Here is a 27,322-nt window from a genome sequence, read left to right as displayed (position 1 = left end):
AAGTATATTTATTATTTTTTAGTAAAATAATTAAAGATAATTTAATTTTTAATTTTAGATATGATGTTTAACCAAAGGTTATGTAAATTTTTTTGTATTTTTAATATATATATTTTTTACCATTTTTTATAGTTTTTTAGTAATTTAAAATTATGGCTAATGTAACCGTGACGTCTGCCTGGTATTTACATAGCACAGGCGCTGCCGCGCTGGGCATGTCGATTTGAGCTTGGAGGAGAAGTCGGGCTCTCCTGGAGCCCAGTGGATTGGTGTGGGCTGGAGCTGTTTTTTTAGGGAGGGGGATTCTAGGGCTCATCGCCCAGGGGATGTGGCTGGTGGGCTGGAGCTGTTTATTTTTGTTTCTTTATTCGCCTTTTCCATCCCCCAAGCCCCAAGAGCTTCCTCCCTTCACGTCTTTAGGGGTGGGCATTTAAACCCAAAAACAGAAACCGAATCATGGACCAAATCGAACTGCATCAAACGGTTTGATTTTGTGATTTTAAAATAATGTCAATTTGAAATCGAACTGAATGAAGGAAAAACGGTTTAGTTTCGATTCTGGCCATCTGAAACAGAAATCGCATAACTTTATTAAATGTCAAATTCTAATTGGTAATTTCATTGAATCTATACATTTAGTATGGATCCAAACACAACGTAACATGGCCACGTAATCTCTATCTTTTCTTTCTTCTAGACTGGACTGCTCAACTTTAATCATCTAACTCTCTCCCTCGGTCACGGTCTCCACTCTCCGGATACTCTCTCTCTCTCTCGGTCTCCCCTCCGGCCTCCCCTTCATTCCAGCTCCTAGCCTCTAGAGTTGAGAGTGCTATAATATGGTAAGAACTTAGATTTATAACTTGTTTTAATTAAATTTACTTATATATTTGAGATTAATTTTAGGGTTAGGTTTTGGGTTGGGTTTTGAATCAAAAGGGGATTTGAGTCGTCCATTCTAAGAGATTGAGCTCGCTCGCTCTCTGTTTTCAGTGATTAAATGGTGCTGAGCAGATTTGGAGGATTGGTTAAAGGGCTTGGATTTGAGTCTTCCTCCTCCTCCACCGCCGCCGGCGATCGAACGATTGTTCGTGGCACTGGTAGCAAATAATTGAACCTCTACTCTGCCATCAACCAAGCGCTCCACATCGCCTTGGAAACTGATCCTCGGTCAGCACTTTCTTTCTTCAATTCAACCTGTTGTATCTGCTTGCTTGCTTCATAATTTGGACTGAATTCGATCTGCAGTGTTTTTAATCGTTTTCTGAATTGGGTTTGCTCTGCATTCATTCAATTATTCTCGTTAATTGAATCGTATGTGATTGTGATGTGATCTTATCTCTTCTATCAGATGGTAATTTTGCTTTCGGTCTATCGACTCCACTGTAAACAATTATATATCCACTGCACACACCTACACGAATTGAATCCACCCCCTTGATTAAGGAGATATTCGCATTACTTTGGGCTGTATGTTGATTTCAATCCCTGCATCATGATGTGAACTCTCTTGGACTTAAGATTGAATGTGTATTGCATGCTTGGTAGCTGACTATAATAAATAATGCTGCATTTGGGCTATCGAAGGACTTGTTTTTAATGTTAAAAGTCAAAACTTGTTACTTGTTTATTAAATCTGGTGTAGCTTTCAATTCAAACTATTTGTTTGTTCACCTTCAAATACTTGTGGAGATCTAGTCAGAAATTAGTTGTCACTCAAACACCAAAACTTTTTTATTGAATTGGATGAAATGAGATACAACTAGGTAACCATAATAGCTTTTTCAAACAATGAAACCAAACCAAAACTGTTTAAAACCAAACCGAACCGAACCAGATGGTTTGGTGTCATTTTGGTTTTAGCCTCAAAACCGCACCGAACCAAACGCAAAAACTTGCAGTTTTGGTTTTGGTTTCACTCAAAACCGCACCAATCCGAACCGCGCCCACCCCTACTTGTCTCTTTTGTTTCCGCCAACCCTTTAAACCCAAGTCTATCCCCTCTTTTCCTTTTTTATTTTACTTCCAAGAAGTCCCTACCACCTCCTGCCACCGGCTCTTCCAAATCCTTGGTCGCCCTTCTGATCTGAACCGCCACAACCCATTTCTCTATCTCACTGAACCTACCCACCACCACGACAACCATCGCCTTCCTACAACTTGACGGCAGATCAACGCGCACAGCTCAAATGATTTCGAATTGAGTTCTCCTTCCAAAGCCCTTGCCCTGCCTTTTGTTCAAACGTTGAGCAACCTTTTTCCCTAAATTCAGGCCTGAAATGAAGTGGTAGAAAATGGAGTCGGCACTGGCTGAAGCAGCGGCAAAAGAAGGAGAAGGAGTAGGAGGAGGTATTGTGCCCAGAACAGAGCCTTTGGGAGCAGAGAAAGGGATGATGAATAGGAAGGAGAAGAGGAAAGCGATGAAGAAGATGAAGAGAAAGCAGACGAGGAAGGAGATGGCACTTAAAGAGCGAGAGGAACATGACGCCATTCTCAACGATCCTCTAGAGCTTGCGAAGATTACGATGATCGAGCAAGAGGAGGCCGAGCGGTCGGAAAGAGAAAGGAAGATTTTCGAGGAGCGAGAGAAGGTGTGGATGGAAGCCATGGAGGTTAAGAGGAAGAAACAAATCGAAGAAGAAGAAGAGGAAGAACGAAGAAGAATCAAGGCTCTTGAGGAAGAAGACGAATTGCGGAATGAACAGGTTGTTTTTTGTTTATCAATCTTTATGCTTTGGACTGCAACTTTTGAATTTTGATTACGTAAATTAGCAGCATAATTTTGTAGTTCATTGATTTGTTTGTTCAATTTGTGTTTGAGAATGTGCCTGAAATATGATAAACAGAAATACTTGGTTGAATTAGTGATGAAATGTAGCTCAGGAAGAACAGTATTGCTGAATATATTAATTATTGTCTTGCTAAATATATTAGTTATTTAGTTGTCATTTGCTTTCTGGATTCTAATTATCCTTTTCGTACCAGTGCTTTAATTATGTTACATGTACGATTTCCTTTTGTTTATTTTTGGTTAAGTTGTTTAGTGAAGATAGCATCATTTGTACGCCTGTTTTGTGGAGTAGTGGTCCTTTTATATGGGTGCAAGATGCTTATGTTGTCAGTTGATATGATAGCTTCATGCCCGTGGTAAGAGGCGTGGTCTTTGATTTGGAAACAAAAGTATAGTGTTTGTGAAATGAAGGTTGTTAATGTTTGGTCAGCCCTTCTGCTATATTTGACGGGTAAGGTATATGCATTGTCTGCTTGAAGTAGGACAGTTTAAAATGCTATTTACAGGGCATATCAACTCCTTCTTAGCATTATGGTTCAAATTTCTTTTGGTTTGGAAATTGTTTGGGAGGAAATATACTTATTGCCTTAAAAATGGATTTTCACTATTGCTTGGGGTACATATGGCAGGTCGAAAATGCAAATGACGGTAATGAGGTTGATGAGTGGGACTATGAAGAAGGACCTGCTGAAATCATCTGGCAAGGAAATGAGATCATTCTCAAGAAGAAAAGGGTCAAGATTCCTAAGAAAAACACAGACCAAGAAAGTAGAAAGAAGGTGTGCAACATGAATCTGGAACTTTGTTTAGATATATTGTAGGATAGATTATCCTACAGATAAGTTTCATTTTTGGTTTTACCGATGAGTTTAATCGTAGAGGTTGTCATTTGTTTCACAGGATTCTGATAGGCCTACATCAAATCCTCTCCCTCCACAATCTGAAGCTTTTTCAGATTATAAAAGTTCATCAATGTCAGCACAGCAGCTGATCGAGAGTGTTGCTCAACAAGTGCCACATTTTGGAACTGAGCAGGTATTCCTCTGTCGTCTCATTATTGCCCTTATTACCCATTTATGTGTTGATAACTCTTTAGTCAATACTTCTTATATTTCATGTGTTGATGCTGCTATTTTGATCAGCAGTGAAGATCACTGTCTATAATCCTTAAGTTATGTACTTTTATATATGACAGGATAAAGCTCATTGCCCTTTCCATTTGAAAACTGGAGCTTGTCGGTTTGGTCAGCGTTGTAGCAGAGTCCATTTCTGTCCTGATAAATCTTCCACACTGCTTATCAAGAACATGTACAATGGTCCAGGCCTTGCTTGGGAGCAGGATGAGGGGCTCGAGGTCTGTTAATGCTGTCATGCCTTCCTGTGATTCTTGTATCCTATTTCTGACTTTGGGTGTCTTCATATCCTTCTCTAATCTGTGAAACCTTTGGTTTATTGTTCCTAATCCTACTATGTTAAGTAGGCATATCCGACATCAAATGAACCTTTTTTTCCCGTCGTTTGTGGTTGTTTTCAGGCATCAATCATCATAAATTATTGTGTCATTTTTTTGAGCTGTTATTTGTTTGAGGTTTTGCATTTGATTGCATACCATGTGTCCTAGTTCAGGAATGTGGCTTAGTTCATTTTTTTATTCTGTTCATTTGTGAAATGGTACTCTTCTTCTTTGACTTGATTGATCAGAGATTCATTTGCGATATTCGCTTTGGTGGGGATTCAAGCTTTCGGCCTTGGTTCAGTTGGAATCAAAGATACCCCAATAGTGTATCCTTCCTTGCTGGCAATAGTAACTTGTTACCACATAACGTATCCCTTGTTTTCTTATTCTTATTAACATTTATGGCATAAGTTTTCTTCCCTATTTATTTCTTCTTTAGACCTATATTAACCAAGTGTGTGTTGACGTGTATCTCTACACATGTGGTCTCATGCTTTGGAACTTTTATTCTAATTGCAAACATAACGTTTTATCAATTAAAAGAAAGCTGAGTTACAAGAAAATATGTATTTTTTAAGGGATGTTATGGTTGTCTTTCATCATGAATTTTCTTTTATTTTATGCCAGTGAGAGATATTATGCTTCAGTGTCCATACTGAGATTTGTATTTTTTCTTCTGCGTTCAATTGTATAATAAGTTCATGAGTTTACTGTAGTAATCCTGCAAGTTTTCTTCATTAACAACTCGTAGTTTGTTGGGCAACATATATATTATGCTTCAGTGTCCGTATTGAGATTTGTTTTTTTTTTCTTCTATGTGTTCAATTGTATATTAAGTTCATGAGTTTACTGTAGTAATCCTACAAGTTTTCTTCCTTAACAACTCGTAGTTTGTTGGGCTATATATCTGTTGTGGGAGGTGTTAAAGCTGTCTGACATCACATCTTACATCCCACAGTTTGTGATGGTTGGCTACAACTTTTAGAATTATCTGAATGCGGTTAACTCTTCTTCCACTCTAAACATGTCAAAGGCAAATGAAATGAAAATAACAAAGAATCTTTTATGAAAATTGAGTTGCTTATCTTTTCCACAATCAGAATCTGAAGAACATAAATAATTCAGTTGGAGTTTGTATCATTATGATCTTTATTGAACTGACAATCATAGTTTTTTATGTGGTTGCCATACATCTCTGTTAATTGCCTTTTGTTTCTGGCTGCTGGTGTGCTTCTTGTTAACTAATTGTAAATTTTTGTTCGATAAAATTCTTTCTTTTCACAGCAAAAAAATAGGTATAAATTATATAATAGCTTTTCTTGTTGGCAGAATGTTTGGTTAGAAATGGAAAACTTTTCTTATTTTGATGATATAGTTACCAATTTTCCGTTTACAGTTTTTCTCTAAGATTCTATTGTATCAGGTAGATCTTTGAGTGTCACCATGTTGTGTTATGTTTTCCTTCATTTATCTTTAGGTATATATTTGCATGTACGATGCTATTTTTTGTTAGTTGACATACGCTACAAGTTAGAACCTTGACAACAAATTAAGGCAGTTCTAGTTTGTCCCTATAATTCTTTTAAAATAACTATTTAAGGTACCGGATGGATTTTGCTTCTATATCTTTGATGGTGACATATGCTTTAGTGAGTGAACTTGAACTCATCAACGTTGATATACAAGTCAATTACACCTTTTTATAATGCAAAGTTGCAATATTGTTCTTTTTTTTAAACAGTCATTCTTAGTGTCTTTAAACAGTTGCCATACCTCTCTGAACACGCTGATGTTTCCATGTTGTTTTGGTGGAGGATGTATGGCTCACCTGTTTTATATCTTGACAAAATTTAATATTGGGACAGGCCAGTTGCGTCTTTCTATTTTATTATATGCTGATGATATAATTTTCCTGGTTTCATATTGCTTCCCTCTTTTCAGTATACTGATGAGGAGGTGGAGCGCTGCTTTGAAGAATTTTATGAGGATGTGCATACGGAATTCTTGAAGTTTGGAGAAATTATAAATTTCAAGGTTTCTGACAGCTTCTTTGTGATTACCAAAATACTTCATCTGTTTTCAAAAGTAAAGGGGCAATGGACTGAAATTCTGGACTTTGTCTTGTTACTTTCCTATTCATGCCATACAAATTTTCGGTTGGTAAATTTTACAGTGACACATGGAGTATCTGTGTCAGGTTTGCAGAAATGGTGCATTCCACTTGCGGGGAAATGTGTACATACACTACAAATCACTGGATTCAGCTGTTGTTGCTTATCAATCTGTTAATGGCCGCTACTTTGCTGGGAAACAGGTGTTGCACTTTCTTTGTATTTGAATGAGTGCTTATGGGGTGTGATGAGGAAAATTTTCGTTTTTGCTACCCTATTGGTTGTTTGCATGTTGGTAGTTTCATGCAAAAGCACCCCTGTCATATCTCTGCCTACCTTGAAGTTTAATTTAATTGATATCTTTACGAGTTGTATAATTTCTTCTAATTGCAGCTGGCTATCAGTTTAACTAACTTCCCTGCCTGCTATTTGACTAAACATTTTTGGGATATCCCTTTCTTTCTTGAATCTCATTATTATATTTCACTTCCGTAAATGCTTAATTCTCTGCATTCTTGGCATCGCTATCTTGAGGGGTGGTTTGTTGACCTAGTTGTTGTTTTTGGCAGATAAGTTGTGAATTTATCAATGTGACCAGATGGAAGGTTGCCATATGTGGGGAATATATGAAGTCGAGGTACAAGGTATTGTCAGTTCCTTCATTTCCCATTATCTTTTTTAGTCATACTCTATACTGGTTTGGTATTGAGGTGCTTTTATAAAAAGTAGGTATCAAAAAAAGTTGAGCTAAAAAAGGTGTTTGGTAAACACTTAAAAACAACTTATTTTCACATTTTTGGGTGAAAAAGCTGAAAACATGAAGCAGCAAAAATGAGCTTATTCTCACAGCACAGCAGAAGCAGTTTTTTTTTCAAAGCATAGCAATACCAAACCAGCCCTCTGTGTTGGTGTTCAATTTTTTTGTTGTACTTTGTACTTTTCAAATTGAATAAGATTTTACAGAATTTTGTTTTGGAGTAATAAACTAAGTTTTGGCTTTAATATGTCAATTCTAACCTTGAAGTCTGAGGATTCTCTTGTTGATAATCATTCTTGTTTAATGTTGCAGACATGTTCCCGTGGTACAGCCTGCAATTTTATCCACTGTTTCCGCAATCCTGGTGGAGACTATGAATGGGCTGATAGTGACAGACCACCCCCAAAATTTTGGGCGAGAAAAATGGTTGCTTTATTTGGTTATTCTGATGCGGATGATAAACCAATGGTGGAAGAAAATATTGGACAGTGGAGGAACACTAGCAAGATGTCATTGGGAGATTCTGAGAGGTATGCTTTACTTTAAGCAGCAGCTGTTGAATGTGTTGTCTATAGTACTTGTGAGATCTGTGTTACTGTAGCTGTTGGAATCTAAAATAATAGTTGGCCTGCGTTCTACCAGCACAACTTATCATGGTATTAGATTGGGTATTTTTCATTCAAGTCCCTACAACTGCAACCTACCAGTTTACGTTGAATTCCATGCAAAATAGCTAGAAAGACAGACGTTGCATGTGAGAGTTTGCATTCTAGTAATTTTGTCTTGTTGTCATGCCTGTATTTACATAGCATAAAAATACCATATATATATATATATACATGTGTCTTGTTCCAACTATATGCAATTATAAATCTGAGGCAAGTAAATAGTTTTGGTAGAAGGCAGCGGGTGATGGTAACATGACACCACAACTGCCCACATTCAGGAATTATTTTGTTGTGCTAAATTTTTCCAGGTGCTTGAAGTGCGATATTTTAATTTGGGTGAAGTTTGTATAATCTATGATCTCCTGATTTAATTATTTTATGTATTAAGAATTTCTATGAGGGCGTAGTTTTCTGTTAGGTGTTAGATTTAGTGCTCCTTATTTTTGTTGGTCTATATCATTCAACTCTTCTATATTAGCTTGCATTTTTCTTCGGTTTTTGCTTATAGATAGGTTCTCATAGTTTCCAGATTCATGGCAGGTACGGCTTGCGAAGATCTAGTTCTAGAGGGAGGGACAGTGATTATGGTAGAAGATATGACAATGAAAATAATGTTCTAGAGGGAACATGCCGTCAGAAGCGTACAGGTGATGAGGATCTGTGTGAAGAGAACAAGAACTTAAGAAACTACAACCCTAGGAGGAGCAGAAAGTGGGATACTGAATCTGATGGAGAATTGTTGGAGAGGGAAATAGATAGAGACAGACACCGTGGACATACTAGGCATAGCTCAAGACAGCAAAACAGGGACCATATGAATAAAACCTATGAAACTGAATCTGATGGGGATTTGTCGCAACGGAACAGAATAGCACAGCATGGTACCAGGAAAAGCTCAAGCCAACAGCGGAAAGTAGAATCCCCGGATGAATATAGGGATCGGGAGAACAAAAATCATGAAGTGAATTGGGACTGGTCAGATAGGGACAGAGACAAAGATGCTGCATACCATGACAATGGGAGACATTCTGGGCAAAAGAGGAAAGTGAGATGTCGGGGTGATCATAAGGACATCAATAACAGAGCTCATGATACTGATGGAGAGCGGTCAGACAGCAACATGAGAGGTGATGAGCATCACAGTGGGAGGAAAAGCATGGGACCCTCGTCATACTCCAGCAAAGCTTCTAAATTCTCAAATCACGGGGGAAGAACCACCAGGTCCTATAGTACTGACTTAAGTGATGATCTGTTAGAAAACAATGCAGAAAGGCCCCCTTGTCATGCTAGGAAACGATCAAAACGCTTGGATGAAGTGTCAGATATTTCAGATGATGATAGAGTCCCAACACTAGATATGAAACATAGGCGTGATCGTTTGAGCATAGAGATGAGGGAAGCTGATTCTCTAGTTGAAAATTTGAAATCACGTGGAACCCATGAGTCCAGCAGTGTGGGTCCGGATGATATAAGATTCAACTCTGATGTACTCACGGACAAAGAGGATCGCTGGGAACCCGAAAATAGTTCCGTTGAGAATGGGATATACCATACTTCTAAAAGAAAGGCTGGAAGTTCAGAGAGTTGCGATTCTGGCAGGCCAGGTCCATCTAAGGGAAGGGATGAATCAAGTGATTTTGATTCGGAACTCTACTACTACGGTAAAATTGGCCGAGAAAAAGACGAAAAATCTGACAGGGTAACTCATTCCGAACATGGAAAATCAAGGAGAAAGTCTAGAAACAAGGATCGCAAGCTTGACAGTGATAACAGGCCACGGCAGGGTAGCAGCCAATCAAGCCACAGGAGACACTCGAGTGGCTTGGATGATGCCACAGATTCATCCGATGGTGACAGAGAATCTGTAAGGAAACACAAGAGGCACCATGCAGGTCATAGATCTCGTGATCACAAACGACGTCATTAGAAGAACTAATCATAAAAGCAATAGGTTAGCCCCTGGAGATTCATCTCTAAGAGTTGTTAGAAGTCTGTCCACAAGGAAGAATGTAACTTATTACAAATTTAGCCTGTTTACGGATGTAGGTTGTGAAACTGTGTTCTCTCTTTTTTATTCAAAGGGGGATAACTGGTGGCAAGCCACGGTTATCCATCCTTTCCTCCTCTCCCTGGCCACAAGTTTGGCTTCCACACCTGCAGCGGGTTTCAAATCCGAGACCTTCAGTTTTTAGTTTTAAGGAAGTCTCGTAATCTGTCATTTACCACACTGTGTTCTCGTTATCAGTTAGTTGTGAAACCCTGTTCTTATTATATTGGTTCCATGTTTTCGGTGCAGTTCCAAGGCTCTTATATATGAAGTACAAGGCTCTTATTATCCAGATGAAAAAGTACAAAATAAAAACAAAACCCTAATACAGTAGCGTGAAACCTGGATAATAGGATATGATTTTAATTTCAAGATCATTATCAAAAGCAATTAGCTAGGAATGAACTCCTAATACAGTTTCTAGAAACCTGCAGAAAAAGCTCCTTAGAAAACAGGGTACATGCAATTAGACCTGGCAATTTATTACACGACCCGTTAACACGACACGTAAACGGCACGAAAATAACGGGTTTCGGGTCAACACGATAACTAATCGGGTCATTATCGGGTCACACGATAATAACCCGTTAATAACGGGTCCTTAACAGGTTTACACAAAAGTGACACGCGGGTAACCTGTTTCGACACGATAAGAAAAATGTTATTTTGATGATTTTAATTTTTTAAACTACTAAAAAAAATTTACTATAAAATGCAATAGATATAATGAATATGTATATATTGTTTATTAATTATTATTCTATTATTATTTTATATAAATTTTAAAATTTAAGTTTTATTTATTTATTTATTTTTATAATATATTATAGGCAAAGATTGAGATTAAAAATCATAAAACACATTAAAAATAAAAATGTCAAGTAATTTAAAAATACCAAAAACATAAAAAAATTATAATAATTAATTTCCCGCCTAATATTTCAAGAGTTTCATCCATTTCCTACATAATGTTTAGGAAATTTTGCAACCTATATCCATCCATTTCCCACCTAATGTTTAACCCAAAGAAAAAAAGTAACCAGCTTTTTTTTTTTTTATCTCTTATAACATTTTAACTTGAATAAAAATAAAATACGTAATAAAAAAACATAAATGTAATTTTATTATTAAATATCATCACATACTAATTGAAACATAGTCTAATTAACACTTAAAATATATAAATAATTAATATATTTATTCCAAGTCATCAAAACGATAAGATTCACTAACGCTTAAAGTTTATTTATACTTTCATTAAGTATAACATCAATGCGTATCCCATCAAAATGATGACAGTATGAATAAACTCTTAAGTGTTAGTGAATTTATCGTTTTGACGGGATAAGTATCTTACAAAACTAATTTCAACAATCCAACCGTCAAACTTGTTTATACATGCTTCGAGATCGCATACTCCAAAAATTGCAAAAAAAAACATTCAGAGATGAAGTAATGAGACAAAACTTTTCAACGGTTGTAAACGAAAAATCACGATTTAACGGTTATTTTAACTCCGATTTTGATGACTTTTTACAGCTACACTCCTTGACCTTATATGAATACAATGAATGAATTCGATCTTCAATTTAAAATATTTACACTAGTGTATACCACAAATCTTATGCTATACTTAATGAAAGTATAAATAAACTCTTAAGTGTTAGTTAATGTATCGTTTTGATGGGATACGCATCCTATGAAACTAATGTTAATGATCCAACCGTCAAATTTGTTTATACATGATTCGAGATCACATACACCAAAAATTGCAAAAAAAAAAAAAAAACATTCAAAGATCAAGTAACGGGACAAAACTTTTCGACGGTTATAAACGAAAAATCACGATTTAACGGTTATTATAACTCCGATTTTGATGATATTTTACAGGTACACTCCTAGACCTTATATAAATACAATGAATGAATTCGATCTTCAATTTAAAATATTTACACTAGTGGATAATACAAAATCTTATGTTATACTTGATGAAAGTATAAATAAACTCTTAAGTGTTAGTGAATCTATTGTTTTGATGGGATACACATCTTAGAAACTAATTTCAACGATCCAACCGTCAAACTTGTTTATATATGCTTCAAGATCGCATACACCAAATATTGCAAAAAAAAAAAACATTCAGAGATCAAGTAATAAGACAAAACTTTTCGACGGTTATAAACAAAAAATCACGATTTAACGGTTATTTTAACTCCGATTTTGATGATTTTTTACAACTATACTCCTTGAACCTAAACAAATACAATGAATGGATTCGATCTTCAATTTAAAATATTTACACTAGTGGATACCACAAAATCTTATGTTATACTTGATGAAAGTATAAATAAACTCTTAAGTGTTAGTGAATCTATCGTTTTGATGTGATAAGCATCCTACGAAACTAATTTCAATGATCCAACCGTCAAACTTGTTTATATATGCTTCGAGATCGCATACACCAAAAATTGCAAAAAACAAACATTCAGAGATCAAGTAATGAGACAAAACTTTTCGATGATTATAAACGAAAAATCACGATTTAACGGTTATTTTAACTCTGATTTTGATGATTTTTTACAGCTACACTCCTTGACCCTAAACAAATACAATGAATGAATTCGATCTTTAATTTAAAATATTTACACTAGTGGATACCACAAAATCTTATGTTATACTTGATGAAAGTATAAATAAACTCTCAAGTGTTAGTGAATTTATCGTTTTGATGTGATATGCATCCTAGAAACTAATTTCAACGATCCAACCGTCAAACTTGTTTACATATGCTTCGAGATCGCATACGCCAAAAATTGCAAAAAACAAACATTTAGAGATCAAGTAATGAGACAAAACTTTTCGATGGTTATAAACGAAAAATCACGATTTAACGGTTATTGTAACTCCGATTTTGATGATTTTTTACAAGTACACTCCTTGACCCTAAATGAATACAATGAATGAATTCGATCTTCAATTTAAAATATTTACACTAGTGGATACCATAAAATCTTATGTTATACTTGATGAAAGTATAAATAAGTGTAGATTTTTAAAAATCTCATGAACAATGTTATTTATTTGAGTGAAAAATTAATAATAATAAGTGTGAAAAATGTAATCACACGTAATGAAAAAATTTACAACGTTCATTAAGGGGTCAACTCCGAAATTTAGTATGTATATACTAATTTAGTATTATGTTTTACATTTTTTTGGGTCAAATTATGTTTTTCTTTTCATTTTTATTGATTTAAAATATAATTTTCTTAACGGGTAACGGGTCGGGTCATATTACCTGATAATATTAACGGTTGATTTTGGGTCGGGTCATATTACCTGTTTACTTTAACATGTATTACACGACACGACCCGTTAAGTTATCGGGTATGACACGAAAACGACACGAACACGAGAAACACGACACGAATGCCAGATCTACATGCAATGCTCTTATTGCCTCTCCAAAGGTTCAGATGATTCGAAGTTCGAAGTTTCATACTTTGATAGGGTGGTTGGTTGTTAATAACGAAAGTACAAGTGTTGAGTATTGATTTGTTAGGATATAATGTAGAGGAGTGCCATATAGGCAAATCAGTTAGAGGAGTGTTATAAAAGCTATTGTACAAACGTTTACAATTCTAATTCAATTCAGTTGCCTCTTTCTTTTCCGCTGCTTATCTTCTTTCTCTCTCTAAAACCTTTCTTTCTCAAGCTTCTTGAATTCTTTGATTTTCTGGTGTTATCATGGTATCAAGAGCCAGCGATTGTGCGTGGGTGTGTGCTCGTCGAAGTCAGTAATGGAAGCGTGATGGTCTGCAAATCTGTCTGGTGATTTGGAGTATTTTTCTTGGCGATTTGGGGCTGTCTATATGCAATCAGGGCGAAGCAGGAATTTCCGGTGCTGTGTAGTGTTTCTTTGTTTTTCCCATTCTCTTGAAATGGTTTTGTGGGCGATTCTGGTGTTTTTTTTTTTTGAGTAGTTTGTGTTTCGTCAGTTTGTTTGATTTGCGAAGATGAAGTTGTAGAGGCCAAAGCCATTATTAGATTAGTTGTTGAGCACTGGGTAGTTGAGAAGGCCAATGCCATTACTTTGTGCTAAGAAGGAGTCTAAAGGCCAATGCCATTGATTCAAGAAAGTTGAGTTAGTCAGGGATCTAGGTCCAGAAAATTGTTGTGTTTTTCTGAGAATTATTCAAAGAATTGTTAAAAGGTTGATTCTTGAACTATATTTGGTATGGCTCCCTCTGTGAAAATTGAGGGATTGTTGGGCATGCTAACTATTCGTCTTGGTGAGCACAATTACACTAAATGGTCATTTCAATTCAAGTCTGTGTTAAAAGGGTACAAACTGTTTGATCATTTTGATGGGTCAGTTCCTTGTCCATCGAAGTTTGTGGTTAGTGCAGAAAGTGGGGTTACTAAAGAATTGACCGATGCCTTTCAAGATTGGGAGACCACGGATTTATCTCTATTAAGTTTGTTGATAGCAACATTGACTGATGATGCGATAGAATATGTTATAGGGTGTAAGACTGCTGCTGAAGCTTGGACAAATCTTGAGGAAAGGTTTGCATCTGTGTCTAGGACAGGTATTAATCACTTGAAAACAGAATTATATACAGTTCAAAAAGGTGGGGATTCAATGGATAAATATCTGTTACGAATCAAGATAGTTAGGGATCAATTGATGGCTGCAGGGGAATATGTATAAGATAATGATGTGATGATTGCTGCTCTTGCTGGGTTACCCAGAGAGTATGCAACTATTAGGACGGTTATACTTGCGAGGGACTCTAATGTCACTATGAAGGAGTTTAGGGCACTGTTAATTGGTGTTGAAAGGGAAAATGATGTGGTAATGAATTCATTGACTCATAATATGGCTGGTTTGTATGTGCAAGGAAATAATGGTGGTTCAAGTTCTGCTTTGTATACTAATGGTGCATCCAGTTCTAATTCGTCTGCAAATGAACCGTCTAGTACTGGAGGTGTTCTTATTGCTACTCCACTGCCACAACAAATGTCATTCTTTCCACAGTCTCAAATGATGCAACCTGAGTATGGTTCTAATCAAAGTTCTTACGGCTCAGGTGGTGGGTGTGTTGGTCACTTGGAGCAGCATCCACAAGACAATTCAAGGCAACATCAATCTTCAGCGCCGTTTCCTGGATGTCAACAAAGGTTTTACAGTGGAGGACAGTCAAGGGGAAATGGTACTTATCGATCAGGCTTCAAAGGTAAAGGGTCGAATTACAGGAATAATAGTGGTTGGAATGGAAATGTTGAGTCTAGAACTACATTACATCGAGAGTGTCAAGGGCATACTGCTCCGAATTGTTTTTATAGAACTGTGCAGAGTACTTCACCACATTTCAATACTGAATGTCAGATTTGTGGAAAAATGGGACATAGTGCTCTGGAATGTTATCATAGGGGAAATTACTCCTACCAACCCTCTGGGCCTCCTGCTTCTCTTGGACCTACATTTCCTGGTCATTCTTCAGTGATTCCTCCATCACAGGGTTTTGTTCCATAGCCTCCGAATTTTGCTGCTCATTATTCATATCAGGGGCATGCACCTTTTATGCAAAGGATGAATGGTCCACAGAACATACATGAACCTGATCTTTCATATCAAGTCCAACCTGCAGTGCAAGGGATGAATGTTCAGAGTTCACCATCATATTCCAATGCTGCAAATTGGATTGTGGATACAGGAGCATCACACCACATGACATCTGATCTTGCTAGCTTACACCAAGTTTCTTCTTTTGAAGGTTCAGAGAAAATTAAAATTGGCAATGGTCAAGGTTTGCCAATTCAGAATACTGGTTCTGCAAGTATTAAAACACATTCTCATTCTATTATAATGAAAAATGTGCTGCATGTTCCATCTCTTGGTGTGAATCTAATGTCTGTAAAGCAGCTGTGTAAAGATAACAGATGCTGGGTTATCTGTGATGACATCAATTTCTTTGTGCAGGACAAGGTGACAAGGGAGATCTTGTACAAAGGAAGGAGTAGACCTCACGAGTTGTTCCAGATTCCTGTGTCTTCATGGACAGTTCCAAAGGCTTTTATTGGACAGTTGATCAAGTCTTCTCTCTGGCACCAACGGCTAGGGCATCCTACAAATGAAGTCATGGCAGTTATGTTAGCTAAGTCTCAGATTCCAGTCTCTACGGATAATAAGCATACCATGTGCACAAATTGTATTCATGGGAAGATTACTCGCAAACCTTTTGATAATGAGTTATCTAGATGTATCTTACCTTTTGATAGAATCCTTTCCGATGTTTGGGGACCCTCTTCAGTTAAGTCTATAGAAGGGTATAGATTCTATGTTGTATTTGTTGATGATTGTACAAGATACATGTGGATTTTTCACTATATAATAAATCAGAGGTGTTTTTGATATTTGTCAAGTTTTACAAGAATATTGAGGTTCAATTTGGAGCCCAAATAAAGTGCTTACAATCAGATGGGGGTGGTGAGTTTGTCAGTCATTCATTTAAAGAATTTATGCAGTCCAAAGGAATGGTTCATAGAATTTCCTACCCATACACTTCACAACAAAATGGATTGGTTGAAAGAAGGCACAAACATGTGGTTGAAATAGCAATAACTTTGATGAATGTTGCTGGGTTGTCACAGGAGTTTTGGTATCTGTCTTATGCACATGTTGTGTACTTAATAAACAGAATGGCTTCTAAGTCCTTACAAATGAATTCACCTTATTTTGGTTTGTATGATAAGCATCCATCTTTGAAGGAGTTGAAAATATATGGCTCAGCTGTGTTTCCATACTTGAGACATTATAATGACAGTAAAATTCAAACTAGATCCTCCATGTGTATATTCTTAGGATATACTTCAGGTTACAAAGGGGCTATCTGTTACAACTTGCAGACACAGAAGTTGGTCTTATGTAGGCATGTTATTCATGATGAGTCTGTGTTTCCTACAAAATGTAAACCCTCTGTGATGTTGAGTAGTCAATCTGTACCATTCTCGGTCAACTTTACTCCAATTCTGGTTCCTTTCAGAGCTTCAAGTGAACATGACAGTATATCTCCAGAGCCAGTTCAGTTATAAAGGCAGGAATATGGAACACAGGAATCTGAGTCATTAAGCTCATCTCCTATACAAGATCTCCAGCAACCTTTGTCACCTGTCTTAGGTCCAGCACATCCTCAGGTATTACCTCCTATCTCTGTGAGTGATTGGAATCAATCCTCTAGTTCCATTCCTGCTAATACGTCTAGAACACATTCTATGACAACAAGACTTCAAACTGGAGCAATTGAGAGGAGAGATTATACTGCTTTTTATGCTAGCTTACCTGAATTACAGTCATTGGGAGTTGATAATGGATCTCTGTGTTCTGATGGATTTTCTTTTCTGGCTGAGAGTGTTGATTGTGAAGAACCAAAGACTTTTAAAGTCGTAGCTACAAATTCAAATTGGCAGCAAGCTATGCAAGATGAGTTTGATGCTCTTAAAGGGCAAGGGACTTGGGTTCTTGTACCTCATCCTCATAATAGAACTATTATTGGGAGCAAATAGGTATACAAATTGAAAAAGAATCATGATGGTAGTATATCTCGATACAAGGCACGTTTAGTGGCTCAAGGTTATACACAGGAACATGGTCTGGATTACTCCGAGACGTTTAGTCCAGCGGTGCGACACACTACAGTGCGTTTAATTCTTGCACTTGCTATGAGTCACAAATGGGAACTTCGCCAACTTAACATCAAAAATGCATTCCTGCATGGTGAGTTGCAGTAAGAAATATACATGAAGCAACCGCAGGGGTTCGTCAATTCCAAATTACCAAACCATGTTTGCAAACTTGTTAAATCCTTGTATGGACTTAAGCAGGCTCCACGAGCCTGGAATGCTAAGTTCACAGGTGTGTTACCTTCGATGGAATTCACTGTTTCTCAGTCTGACACTAGCCTCTTTGTTAAGACAGATGGTGAGGATGTTATTATGTAACTCCTATATGTAGATGATATAATACTTACAGGTTCGAATATCATCAAAGTTCAGGGTGTGATTACTGCTCTCAGTGAAATATTTGATTTAAAGGACATGGGAAAGCTCACATACTTCTTAGGGCTGCATATTTAGTATAAAGGCAATGGAGATATGTTTCTTAGTCAGACTAAATATGCACACGAGCTTATCAAAAGAGCAGGAATGGAGAATTGTAGGCCTGCACCAACACCCTCAAAGCCTCATACTCAGTTACTTTTATATGTGGGGCAACCTTTGTCTGATCCAAGTACCTATCGCAGTATTGTTAGAGCACTTCAGTATTTGACCTTCACCAGGCCTGATATTGCTCATTCTGTCAATGTTGTGTGTCAATATATGACAACTCCAACTGATGCACACATGTTCCTAGTCAAACGGATACTCAGATATCTTCAAGGGACTCTACTGTGTGGAATTACCTATCGATCAGGTACTGATATTCACATTTCTGCCTATTCCGATGCTGATTGGGCTTTTGATATCAACACCAGGAGGTCAGTCACTGGTTATGTAGTCTTCCTTGGTTCTAATCCTGTTTCGTGGCAATCCAAGAAGCAATCATCTGTGTCTCGAAGCTCCACAGAAGCTGAGTATAAAGCTCTAGCTAATTGTGCAGCTGATGTGTGTTAGATACGGTCCCTTATGAAAGATCTCCATCAGTTCTTACCTGCTCCTCCTGATTTACACTGTGATAGTATCTCAGCACTATCTCTTAGCACCAATCCTGTCTTCCATTCCAGGATTAAACATCTTGATATTGATTATCATTTTGTTCGTGAACGGGTGCAGAAGAAAGATATCGTGGTGCACTATATCTCCATAGACAATCAAGTTGCAGACATTCTTACTAAAGGACTTCATTGTCCTGTGTTTGTTAAGCACTGCATCAATCTCAGCCTTGGTGTTCCTGGCTGCAATTGAGGGGGGATAATAACGGAAGTACAAGTGTTAAGTATTGATTGGTTAGGATATAATGTAGAGGAGTGCCACATAGGCAAATCAGTTAGAGGAGTGTTATAAAAGCTACTGTACAAACGTTTACAATTCTAATTCAATTCAGTTGCCTCTTTCTTTTCCGCTGCTTATCTTCTTTCTCTCTCTAAAACCTTTCTTTCTCAAGCTTCTTGAATTCTTTGATTTTCTGGTGTTATCAGTTGTGAGATTTTTTATTTTTTATTTTTATTTTATTATTATTATTTTTTTGAAGATTGGGTGGATTTAACAAAAAGAAGGGTAAAACTCCAAAGTACTGCTTACCATTTCTGAAACCTGGCAGGCTTGTCTCAATCCAATGTGCTAAAAGTGATGAAAGTTCTTCTTTTTCCTTTGACGACCCAGTCACATGGGGAGTGATACTTAATTTTCAACGGGTGAAAACTGTTTCAGAAGGTTAGGACACTCAATTGCTTAGAGTCTTTATTCTGATTTGATTTTTCAGGTTGCTAAACAACTCATTCTGTTGTCCAGATGATGCAAGTAGAAAACCCGAAGATGCAAACCACACGGTGGATGTTCTGACAAGATGTGGGGTGAGTCCAAGTGAAGTTGCAAAGAAAACCATCAAAATTATCCCTCTGAAAGAGCCAGGAGAACCTGCTGTTGTCTCCATTTCCATATCTCAGGTAAAATGCCTGATGCTTTGGAACCTCATCTGAACTCTGATGATGTACTGAATGCTGATGATTTATATTGGTTATGTAACTGTAACCAATGTTCCTCATGTTTCTGACGCAGTGATTCACGGGGCAAAGTGACCTTATTAATATTCTCTGCAAATTTCTGCTGCTATTTTTGATAAGATTTAAATTTGTATACGAGTCATTATGGCAATTCTTTAAGGGGTCATTTTCAATTCTGTACTATGCAGAGTATTAATTTTGTTCATCACTTACCCAAAAGCTTGTTATTTTGCTGACTTATATTTTCTGAACAGATAAATAGTATGAGTGAACTTTGTATGGTCGTTCCTAAGGATCTTTTGCCACTACCAGCTCAAGAAAACACACTGAAGAGAGTTGTTGAAACTCTGTCAAGATTTGATAAAGGAAAGATTCCCTTACTCGATCCCGAAGAAGATATGAAGGTATGCTACTGCAGTAGTGCAATTTAACTTTTAGTTTTTCTCTTATTATTTTCTTTTTAAAATTCTGTGTTACTAATTTCAACTGGATTTTCCGTTCTTCAGATTGAAAGTAGTTCATACAAAAAGGGTGTCTCGTAGGATGGAGGCTTTAGAGAACCTGTTTGACAGGCATGAAGTTGCAAGAACTCCACTTATAGAGCAAAAGCTCAAGGTTTTTCATATGAAGCAGGATTTGGCCGCCAAGATCAAATCAATTAAGAAAACAATGTGCTCTTCCACTGCATTGGCTTTTAAAGATGAACTGAAGGCAAGAAAACGGGTCCTTCGGAGGCTAGGGTAATGAATTCTCGTCCCTCATTTTCTATTGTAACCATAAAGTTCTTTTTTAATTTTTTGCTTTTAAACGAGGAATTCCATCACTTTGATGCCTTAGATATAAATACTAAAATAATTTGAGTGGATTGAAATGCAATGTTACGAAGGATGATGTTGTGGAATTGAAGGGTAAAGTTGCTTGTGAAATCAGTAGTGCAGAGGAGTTGACCCTGACTGAGCTCATGTTCAATGGGGCTTTCAAGGACATAAAAGTGGAAGAGATGGTTTCTCTTCTCTCATGTTTTGTGTGGCAGGAGAAGCTTAAGGAAGCTATAAAACCAAGGGAAGAGCTTGACCTGCTATTTTCACAATTACAAGATCCAGCTCGGAGGGTTGCTGATGTTCAGCTTGAGTGCAAGGTAAAAGACTGGCTTCCTTTCTGGTACAGTTGAATATTTATTCTACAAGCTTCTGTGATCAGCTTGTATATCATCATTCTACCAGAGATTCGTCTTTAACACCTTAAAAGTAGAATGAGTTCAAATTTTCTAAAGACATTCAAACAATATGGTATGCATGCATATTCTGCAGTAAAATTTAGTTAGAAGCTCAGATTCGATTCATTGTAAAGTATCATTACCACCAAGAGATTCCGACGCATAGACTAAATGAAATGGTAGGGCAAGAGTTGCTTCATTTGCACCATCTCTCTAATAGAGGTAGGGCATGCCAACGCATGTGGGTCCTATCTCTGTTAGAGAGAGGGTACAAATATGTGGTAAGAGTTGCATTTTTGTACAAATTTCTATGGTCATTTCTCAGTGTACATATATTGATCGGTCCTGCTGGTTATACTGGTCTAAATTGGCTCAACTCTGTAGAACATGCGCTTGAATTTCTTTACACTCTCGCTGTATAGGTGATTTTAACCGTCCGTTAAAATGTTTTGTATTATATACACTACAGGTCGAAATTGATGTTGACAGCTTTGTGGGTTCATTTCGGCCTGATATTATGGAGGCTGTGTATGCATGGGCGGAAGGGTCCAAATTCTACGAGATCATGTCAGCTACACCTGGCTTTGAAGGCAGTTTGATCAGGCCAATTAGGAGATTAGAGGAGGTCCTTCAGCAACTTATACAAGCAGCTAAGTCTGTTGGGGAAACTGAGCTTGAATCAAAATTTGAGGAGGCTGTTTCGAAGATCAAGAGGGTCATTGTCTTTGCAGCTTCCCTATACTTGTAAAGGGAGTTTAGAAGTGGGAGGAGGGGGTTCGAAAGATTCATGCAGGAAGACTGCAAGTGGATGCATTTCATTTTCCGAGCAAGAGAGAGATGGTGGTTGTCGATTAAGTCCTGGAACGAGCATCCTATAAAATTTTGTCCTCAAGATGTACATATTGTTTCCAGTGTAGACCGTCGTTTTTTATTATTCATTTTTGAGTTGATCCTGCCATTTTTTTTTTTTTGGATTATGTTATCCTACGAGGAGCGGTTCCCTGTAATTTGCCGATGTAACCATTACCATGTAGGAAAACATACAGAATTGCTGCCAAGACCGAAACATTATACGATACATATTTTTGCACGAGCTTTCTAATTTCTATGACATGTATAATGCCAAGTGCACGTACAAATTGACATACCATACCCTTTCAGAAATGCTATTCTGCTAGTCTGCCTTGTACAACAATTCAACTGAGATATTCCACCACTGCAGGATTACTTCACGAATGCAAAAACACGGACTGAAGCAGTGAAGTAAACGGATGCCGAAGCGAAGAACACAATTCAGGACCCAAGTGGCGGAGGCGGCAGCATAAAATCTCTCCCTTGTTGCTTTGGGCGTTTGTGTTTGTATAACCGGTACGCCATACGCAGGATTTGGATCCGTTTATTGCTGATAAGATGCGGTCGGAATTGGATGGAGATACTGTATGCTGCTGCTGGCCTTGGTGTTGAAAGCAGTTTCTTGTTGGCCTGGAACTGGATCATGATGGTGATAGTCAAACTCTGGGGCAGGCTGGACTGGAGGTGCCAAAGGAGTCTCGTAGATGTAGTCAGCATCCAACCATGGTGGTAAGGGTGGAGCCGAGGGTTGGGTTGAGGAGGAGGAGTATGAGCAGCAATAGTGGCCGGGTGGTGGCGGTGGTGGTCGTTGAGGTGGTGGGGAGGATAATAGGGTTGGTGGTCGTTGAGCTTCTTCACAGTTGTAATCATTTATTCTCTTTTGACTGCAAGCAGTTGAAGGCCGGTGGAAGTCGGAATTTCGGTGAGAGCAGCAGCCTGGGCAGGAGGAATTGATAAGTTTGTCAAGAGGTTTGATAATTTGGTAATGGCATTTTCAATTTGGGTCATTGGGTTCTCAGCATCACAACTTGTCAGACATGAATTCTCGGCATCACAACTTCCTGAAGGATGATCAGATCGATTGAGATTTGATGGTTCCGAATGTCGGTCAGATTCGGCATCAAATGATGAAACAGGTATAATATCCCCCAACTTTCCGGATGCCGTAACCACAGGAGAAGCCTCTTCTAAATTAGAATTTTCAAGAAACTTAATTCCGAACAGCCTACAGCCATTCCCAGTGCTGTGTCTCCTTCCACACCCTCAAATCTCAGCTTAAACCTCATCCCAACAGATAGCTTCTGACTGCGAGCTTCAACGTACTTGTTGACACTTACAAGGAACTCGGATCGACTTGTTCTGGCACAAATGGACCCAGCAAATAATTTTTTGTCAGGAATCAGGATAAATTTAAGAAATAAAGCAAATGACCCAACTACCCATTAACTTATTAAGAGATTTCTTATTCCTCCAACAAGGTAGGTATATTCTACCAGAGTAACATCAAGACAAGAAATAACCCAACCAACTAGGCTGCCAACCATTTTAAAATATACTCCAACAGAAGAAAATATCAGCACCAATAACAAAACTCTTTAACATATTTAAGGACAGTTCGATAACTATTTCATTTTTAAGTTTTTAGTTTTCATTCTTGTGTTAAAGATAGAGGACAAGAACAAGAGAGGATGAGAGATATACAAGAGTGGAGAAAGAAAGGAAGGGGGCAGAGATGCAGAAGAAATGTAGACGGATGGTTACACAAAATGAAAACTAAAAAAATCATGAACTGTTTTAAGTTGTTTTTACTTTCCAGATTTTGTTTTCATTCATTCGTCTTTTTGCTTCCCCTCCCTCCCACCATCTTCTTATCCATCATTTCCCATATCTTAGGCACAAAAGTGAAAACTAAAAACAAAATTGTTATCAAATAGTTTTCGCCTAAACACCATCATTCACACGTACAAAATCAGAGTGCAAAATATAAGAAATAGTCTGACAAATTACACATAATAAGACTACAAGGACATTGGTAACAAATAAGATACGATACGAACTCATTTGACTCCATATAAAGCAAAATAGACAAGACCTTGGCTTGTAGAGTACAGAAAATAGTGTCCCAGTTGCAATGGCATAAGATGCAGCAGCCAGAACTCCAAGATGCATGCTGTGACTAGAAATAACAGAAGACGGCTCCTTACTCCAACACGCAGCTCTCCATTTTCACCTCTGGAACATGCATGTAAAACCACACATATTGAATGTGACGTAGACAAAATGCAACAAAAAAATCTAGCCAACTTCAAAATATGTGCCGAAAATGCCATTCATTTCCATGCAAATCAGTTGCAACCAATTGTTGCCATGGAGGCTGCAGAGACATATTCTGAAAAAATTGAAAATCAAGCAATGCATAGAGACAAGCCAACCCCTACCAGGCCAGTGGTGGCAGACAATCATCAGCATGCCCACGAAGGACGGAGAACCCACGAGCATTGAATGAGGTAGATTCCATGCGATCCTCATTAAACAAAGTAACCAAAAAGAAACCAAACGGGGGTACAAAGTACAAACAATGCAGAATCAGCGGCAGCAGTAACCAGTAAGGAACAGCACAATTAGAATACAGAAAGAAAATGACAAAGTGAACATTTTTCACTTTCCAACACTTTCTCCCTAAACAAGCAGAACCCACAACCAAGTGGATAATTAATATTATTTGGCAATCCTATTCATCCTATGTGTCTCGGTTAATCGCATTTCAGGCACAATCTCGAAAACAACCAGGCCATAAACTAGTAAAAATTAACGGCACAAATAAATCAATGAACTACATATAGTGAATCAGTTAAAATTGGAACAACTCTTCATTCCTCAGCAAACAAACAAACAAATACAATTATGAATACGAATACAAATACTTAACAGAAATCCAAAATCCAAAATCCAAAATCACAAATCACAAATCTCAATCTAGCGTCTAATTTATCAAATATATTGTTTAACAAAAAATATAAAGAAATAGAAGTCTTGAATTGAATAAAGAGAGCTTCATGGATGGTACAATGGTCAATTAGTATATTATTACAAATTAAGTAGTTTTTTAAGTTTATGATGATATAGTTTGCAAATCTAATAATAGATAGATAACATTTTATTTTTGTAGTAGGTTGGTAGTTGTTTTCTAAAGATTGTGACTCTGGAACTAAAAAACGGATCGTGTAATCCAACATCTTTTTATGTACTCATATGAAAATGGGCATGTCTAGAAACTTTGGTGGTACCCTCGTGCGAAAATCAAGCGAGACGAAAAAAATACAATTTACCATGCTATCTTTTAGAGAAATCAACCGTTTGCCCCTAATAAAAAGTTACCAAACGAAAAAAGTATAGGTGTCAGTAAGCAACAATGTAACATTTTTACGTTAAAAAAGTTTGACGCTTGGCTTGGCGTGATAAAAATTGACGGAATGAATGATTAGAAGAAGAATAAGAAAAATCCAACGGTGTGTGGGTGAATCTAGATGATCATAAAAAATTGAGAGTGGATTAATTGGCTTTAAAATAAAATTGAGGGCAAATCAATAAATACTCCAAATGTTTAAAATTCTTTAACTCCATAGCCCATGGAATGCGGAATACATGCAAACGCAATAGCGCGCACGACTTCAGTCCAATCATCACCATCATCATCTATTTAAAACCCAAGAGGCATCACACATACTGCAAAGAGCAATACGAACTAAGAGAGACAGAGAGAGCTAGAGAGAAAAGTTTAGAGAGAGAGAGAGCTGCTGTGTATTTCTACAAGTGTATTTCTACAAGATAATCACGTAATTTTTTTTTTCTTACACATTTAATTTCAAATTTTTGCTCTGTAGAAATACACAACAGCTCTCTCTCTCTCTAACCTTCTCTCTCTAAGCTTTTCTCTCTAACTCTCTTCCTCTAAGCTCTTTGTCTAACTTTCTTTTTCTAAGCTTTTTCTCTCTAGCTCTCTCCCTCTAAGCTTTCTCTTTCTAGCTTTCTCTTAGAGTTTTCTCTCTCTAAGCTTTCTCTCTCTACCTCTCTCCCTCTAAGCTTTCTCTCTCTAGCTCTCTCTTAGAGTTTGCATTGCTCCTTGCATGATGTGTGATGTCTTTTGGGTTTTAAATAGATGATGATGGTGAAGATCGGACTAAAATTATGTGCGCTACTGCGTGTGCGTGTATTAGACCTATAAACGGATCGTGTTTAACAGATCATCCAAACCCAACTTGTTAAGTGAACGGATCATCCGAATTCAACCAATTAAGCTAACAAGTCACCTATTTTAGCCTTTAACAATTCAACAGAAACCACCAAATTTCAGCCAAAATACAAGTCTTATAAGCTCTAAAATTAATCAAATTTTAACTCACAAATCAACCCAATTAGGCAATAACTATATGAATACACACACACACACACAAAGCCAGACTTTTTGTAATATTACAATTATATAAAGTAAAACCTGGGAAGGATCAAAGGGTTGGATGAAGGATTGGAGGCCTGAGATGTCACAGAGAAGAGAGGGGAGAGAGAGATTGTTTGGAAAAAGGATTGGATGAATCTCTCCCTTTTTAGCGTTTCTTTAAGGGAGGTGTTTTTCTGTGGCTTATAAATTGTGCTCAGAGAGAAAGAAGAGCGGTCACCCAAAATGAAATTACACAAAAGTTCATAATAACGAATGTTAAGGGGTTTCGCGGGTTCATCCAAAATGATCCGTTATTTAATAGGTTAACCATTTGACCTGTTTATCATTCATCCGAATACTAATTTAAGAGATCGAATCGGGGTTAACAGATCGGGTTGAAAATGCCAGGTCTAATGCTCCGGCCATCCACGTCAAGGCTTTCACGGACGTGAATTACGTCAAGAAGCTAACCTTGAATTACTCTTGCAGTGGCAAGGTGCTGCTCAACCCGAAGCCCAAAAGCATCGGTCCGTTGGCGGGGAAAGGTCAGGGGCATAGAGAAACAATCAAATGGCAGGATCAAACTCCAGTATTACAAAGAGAAGAATTAGTGGTACAGCCTAGGATGAAGTCAACTACTACAAAGATAAGACAAAATACCATTCAGATATAAACCCAAAAACTAGGATTCGGTTTGAAACGGTTCGGTTTTTTTCATGAATTTTTTTTTTTTTTTTTTTTAAATATCTGGAGCTTGAAGCACATTTTTTTTTCCGCATTCGGCTGCAAATTTACCCTTTCTCTCAACACTCCGCAGATCCAGAGCCCTCTCAAGCAGAGATGAAGGTGGTCGCTGCATACTTGTTGGCTGTGTTGGGCGGCAAGACCACCCCTACCGCCGAAGATCTCAAGTACAACCTTGGCTCCGTTGGTGCGGAGGCTGATGATGACAGGATTCAACTTCTGCCTTCCGAAGTCAAGGGTAATGACATCACAGAGCTAATTGCCTCTGGAAGGGAAAGTTGGCCTCCGTACCGGCTGGTGGAGGTGGTGCTGTTGCAGTTGCTGCAACTGGTTGTGGTTGTGGTTGTGGTGGTGGTGGTGCTGCTGCCGCTGCTGCAGCTGAGACAAAGAAAGAGGAGAAGAAAATAATGATATCAGGGGAGACAAAAAGAAAGAGAAAGAAATGGGTGAGAGGGAGCTGAGAGAACAAAAGAAGAAAAAAAGCAAGAGAGAAATGGGAGAGAGAGGAAGGACCTGA

At 37.6% G+C, this 27,322-nt stretch overlaps 2 protein-coding genes and 2 pseudogenes across 2 annotated transcripts; all 4 read left to right on the top strand.

Moving 5' to 3' along the window:
* Positions 1-682: 682 nt before the first annotated feature.
* Positions 683-9,907, top strand: LOC103931010 (zinc finger CCCH domain-containing protein 5-like). Its single transcript, XM_048587280.1, has 11 exons — positions 683-842; positions 994-1,170; positions 2,273-2,705; positions 3,421-3,570; positions 3,692-3,826; positions 3,987-4,145; positions 6,189-6,281; positions 6,445-6,561; positions 6,928-7,002; positions 7,428-7,645; positions 8,324-9,907. Exons 3-11 carry the CDS (start codon positions 2,295-2,297, stop codon positions 9,708-9,710), a joined length of 2,745 nt encoding a protein of 914 aa, XP_048443237.1. The 5' UTR covers positions 683-842; positions 994-1,170; positions 2,273-2,294; the 3' UTR covers positions 9,711-9,907.
* A 5,519-nt stretch (positions 9,908-15,426) lies between these two features.
* Positions 15,427-17,969, top strand: LOC125478769. The gene is made up of 5 exons (XM_048587341.1): positions 15,427-16,096; positions 16,711-16,899; positions 17,014-17,357; positions 17,718-17,814; positions 17,866-17,969. The coding sequence occupies exons 1-5, from the start codon at positions 15,427-15,429 to the stop codon at positions 17,967-17,969; spliced, it is 1,404 nt and encodes a 467-aa protein (XP_048443298.1).
* Positions 17,970-18,038: 69 nt separating this feature from the next.
* On the top strand, positions 18,039-21,829 carry LOC103933417 (annotated as a pseudogene).
* Positions 21,830-26,814: 4,985 nt separating this feature from the next.
* LOC103933419 lies at positions 26,815-27,322 on the top strand (annotated as a pseudogene).

The sequence above is a fragment of a genome, unplaced genomic scaffold, assembly GCF_019419815.1.
Source record: "Pyrus x bretschneideri cultivar Hongxiangsu unplaced genomic scaffold, Pyrus_bretschneideri_v1 Contig265, whole genome shotgun sequence".
Taxonomy (NCBI): Eukaryota; Viridiplantae; Streptophyta; class Magnoliopsida; order Rosales; family Rosaceae; genus Pyrus; species Pyrus x bretschneideri.
The sequence above is the reverse complement of the archived record's forward strand: the minus strand, read 5'-3'. Positions and strand labels throughout refer to the sequence as shown.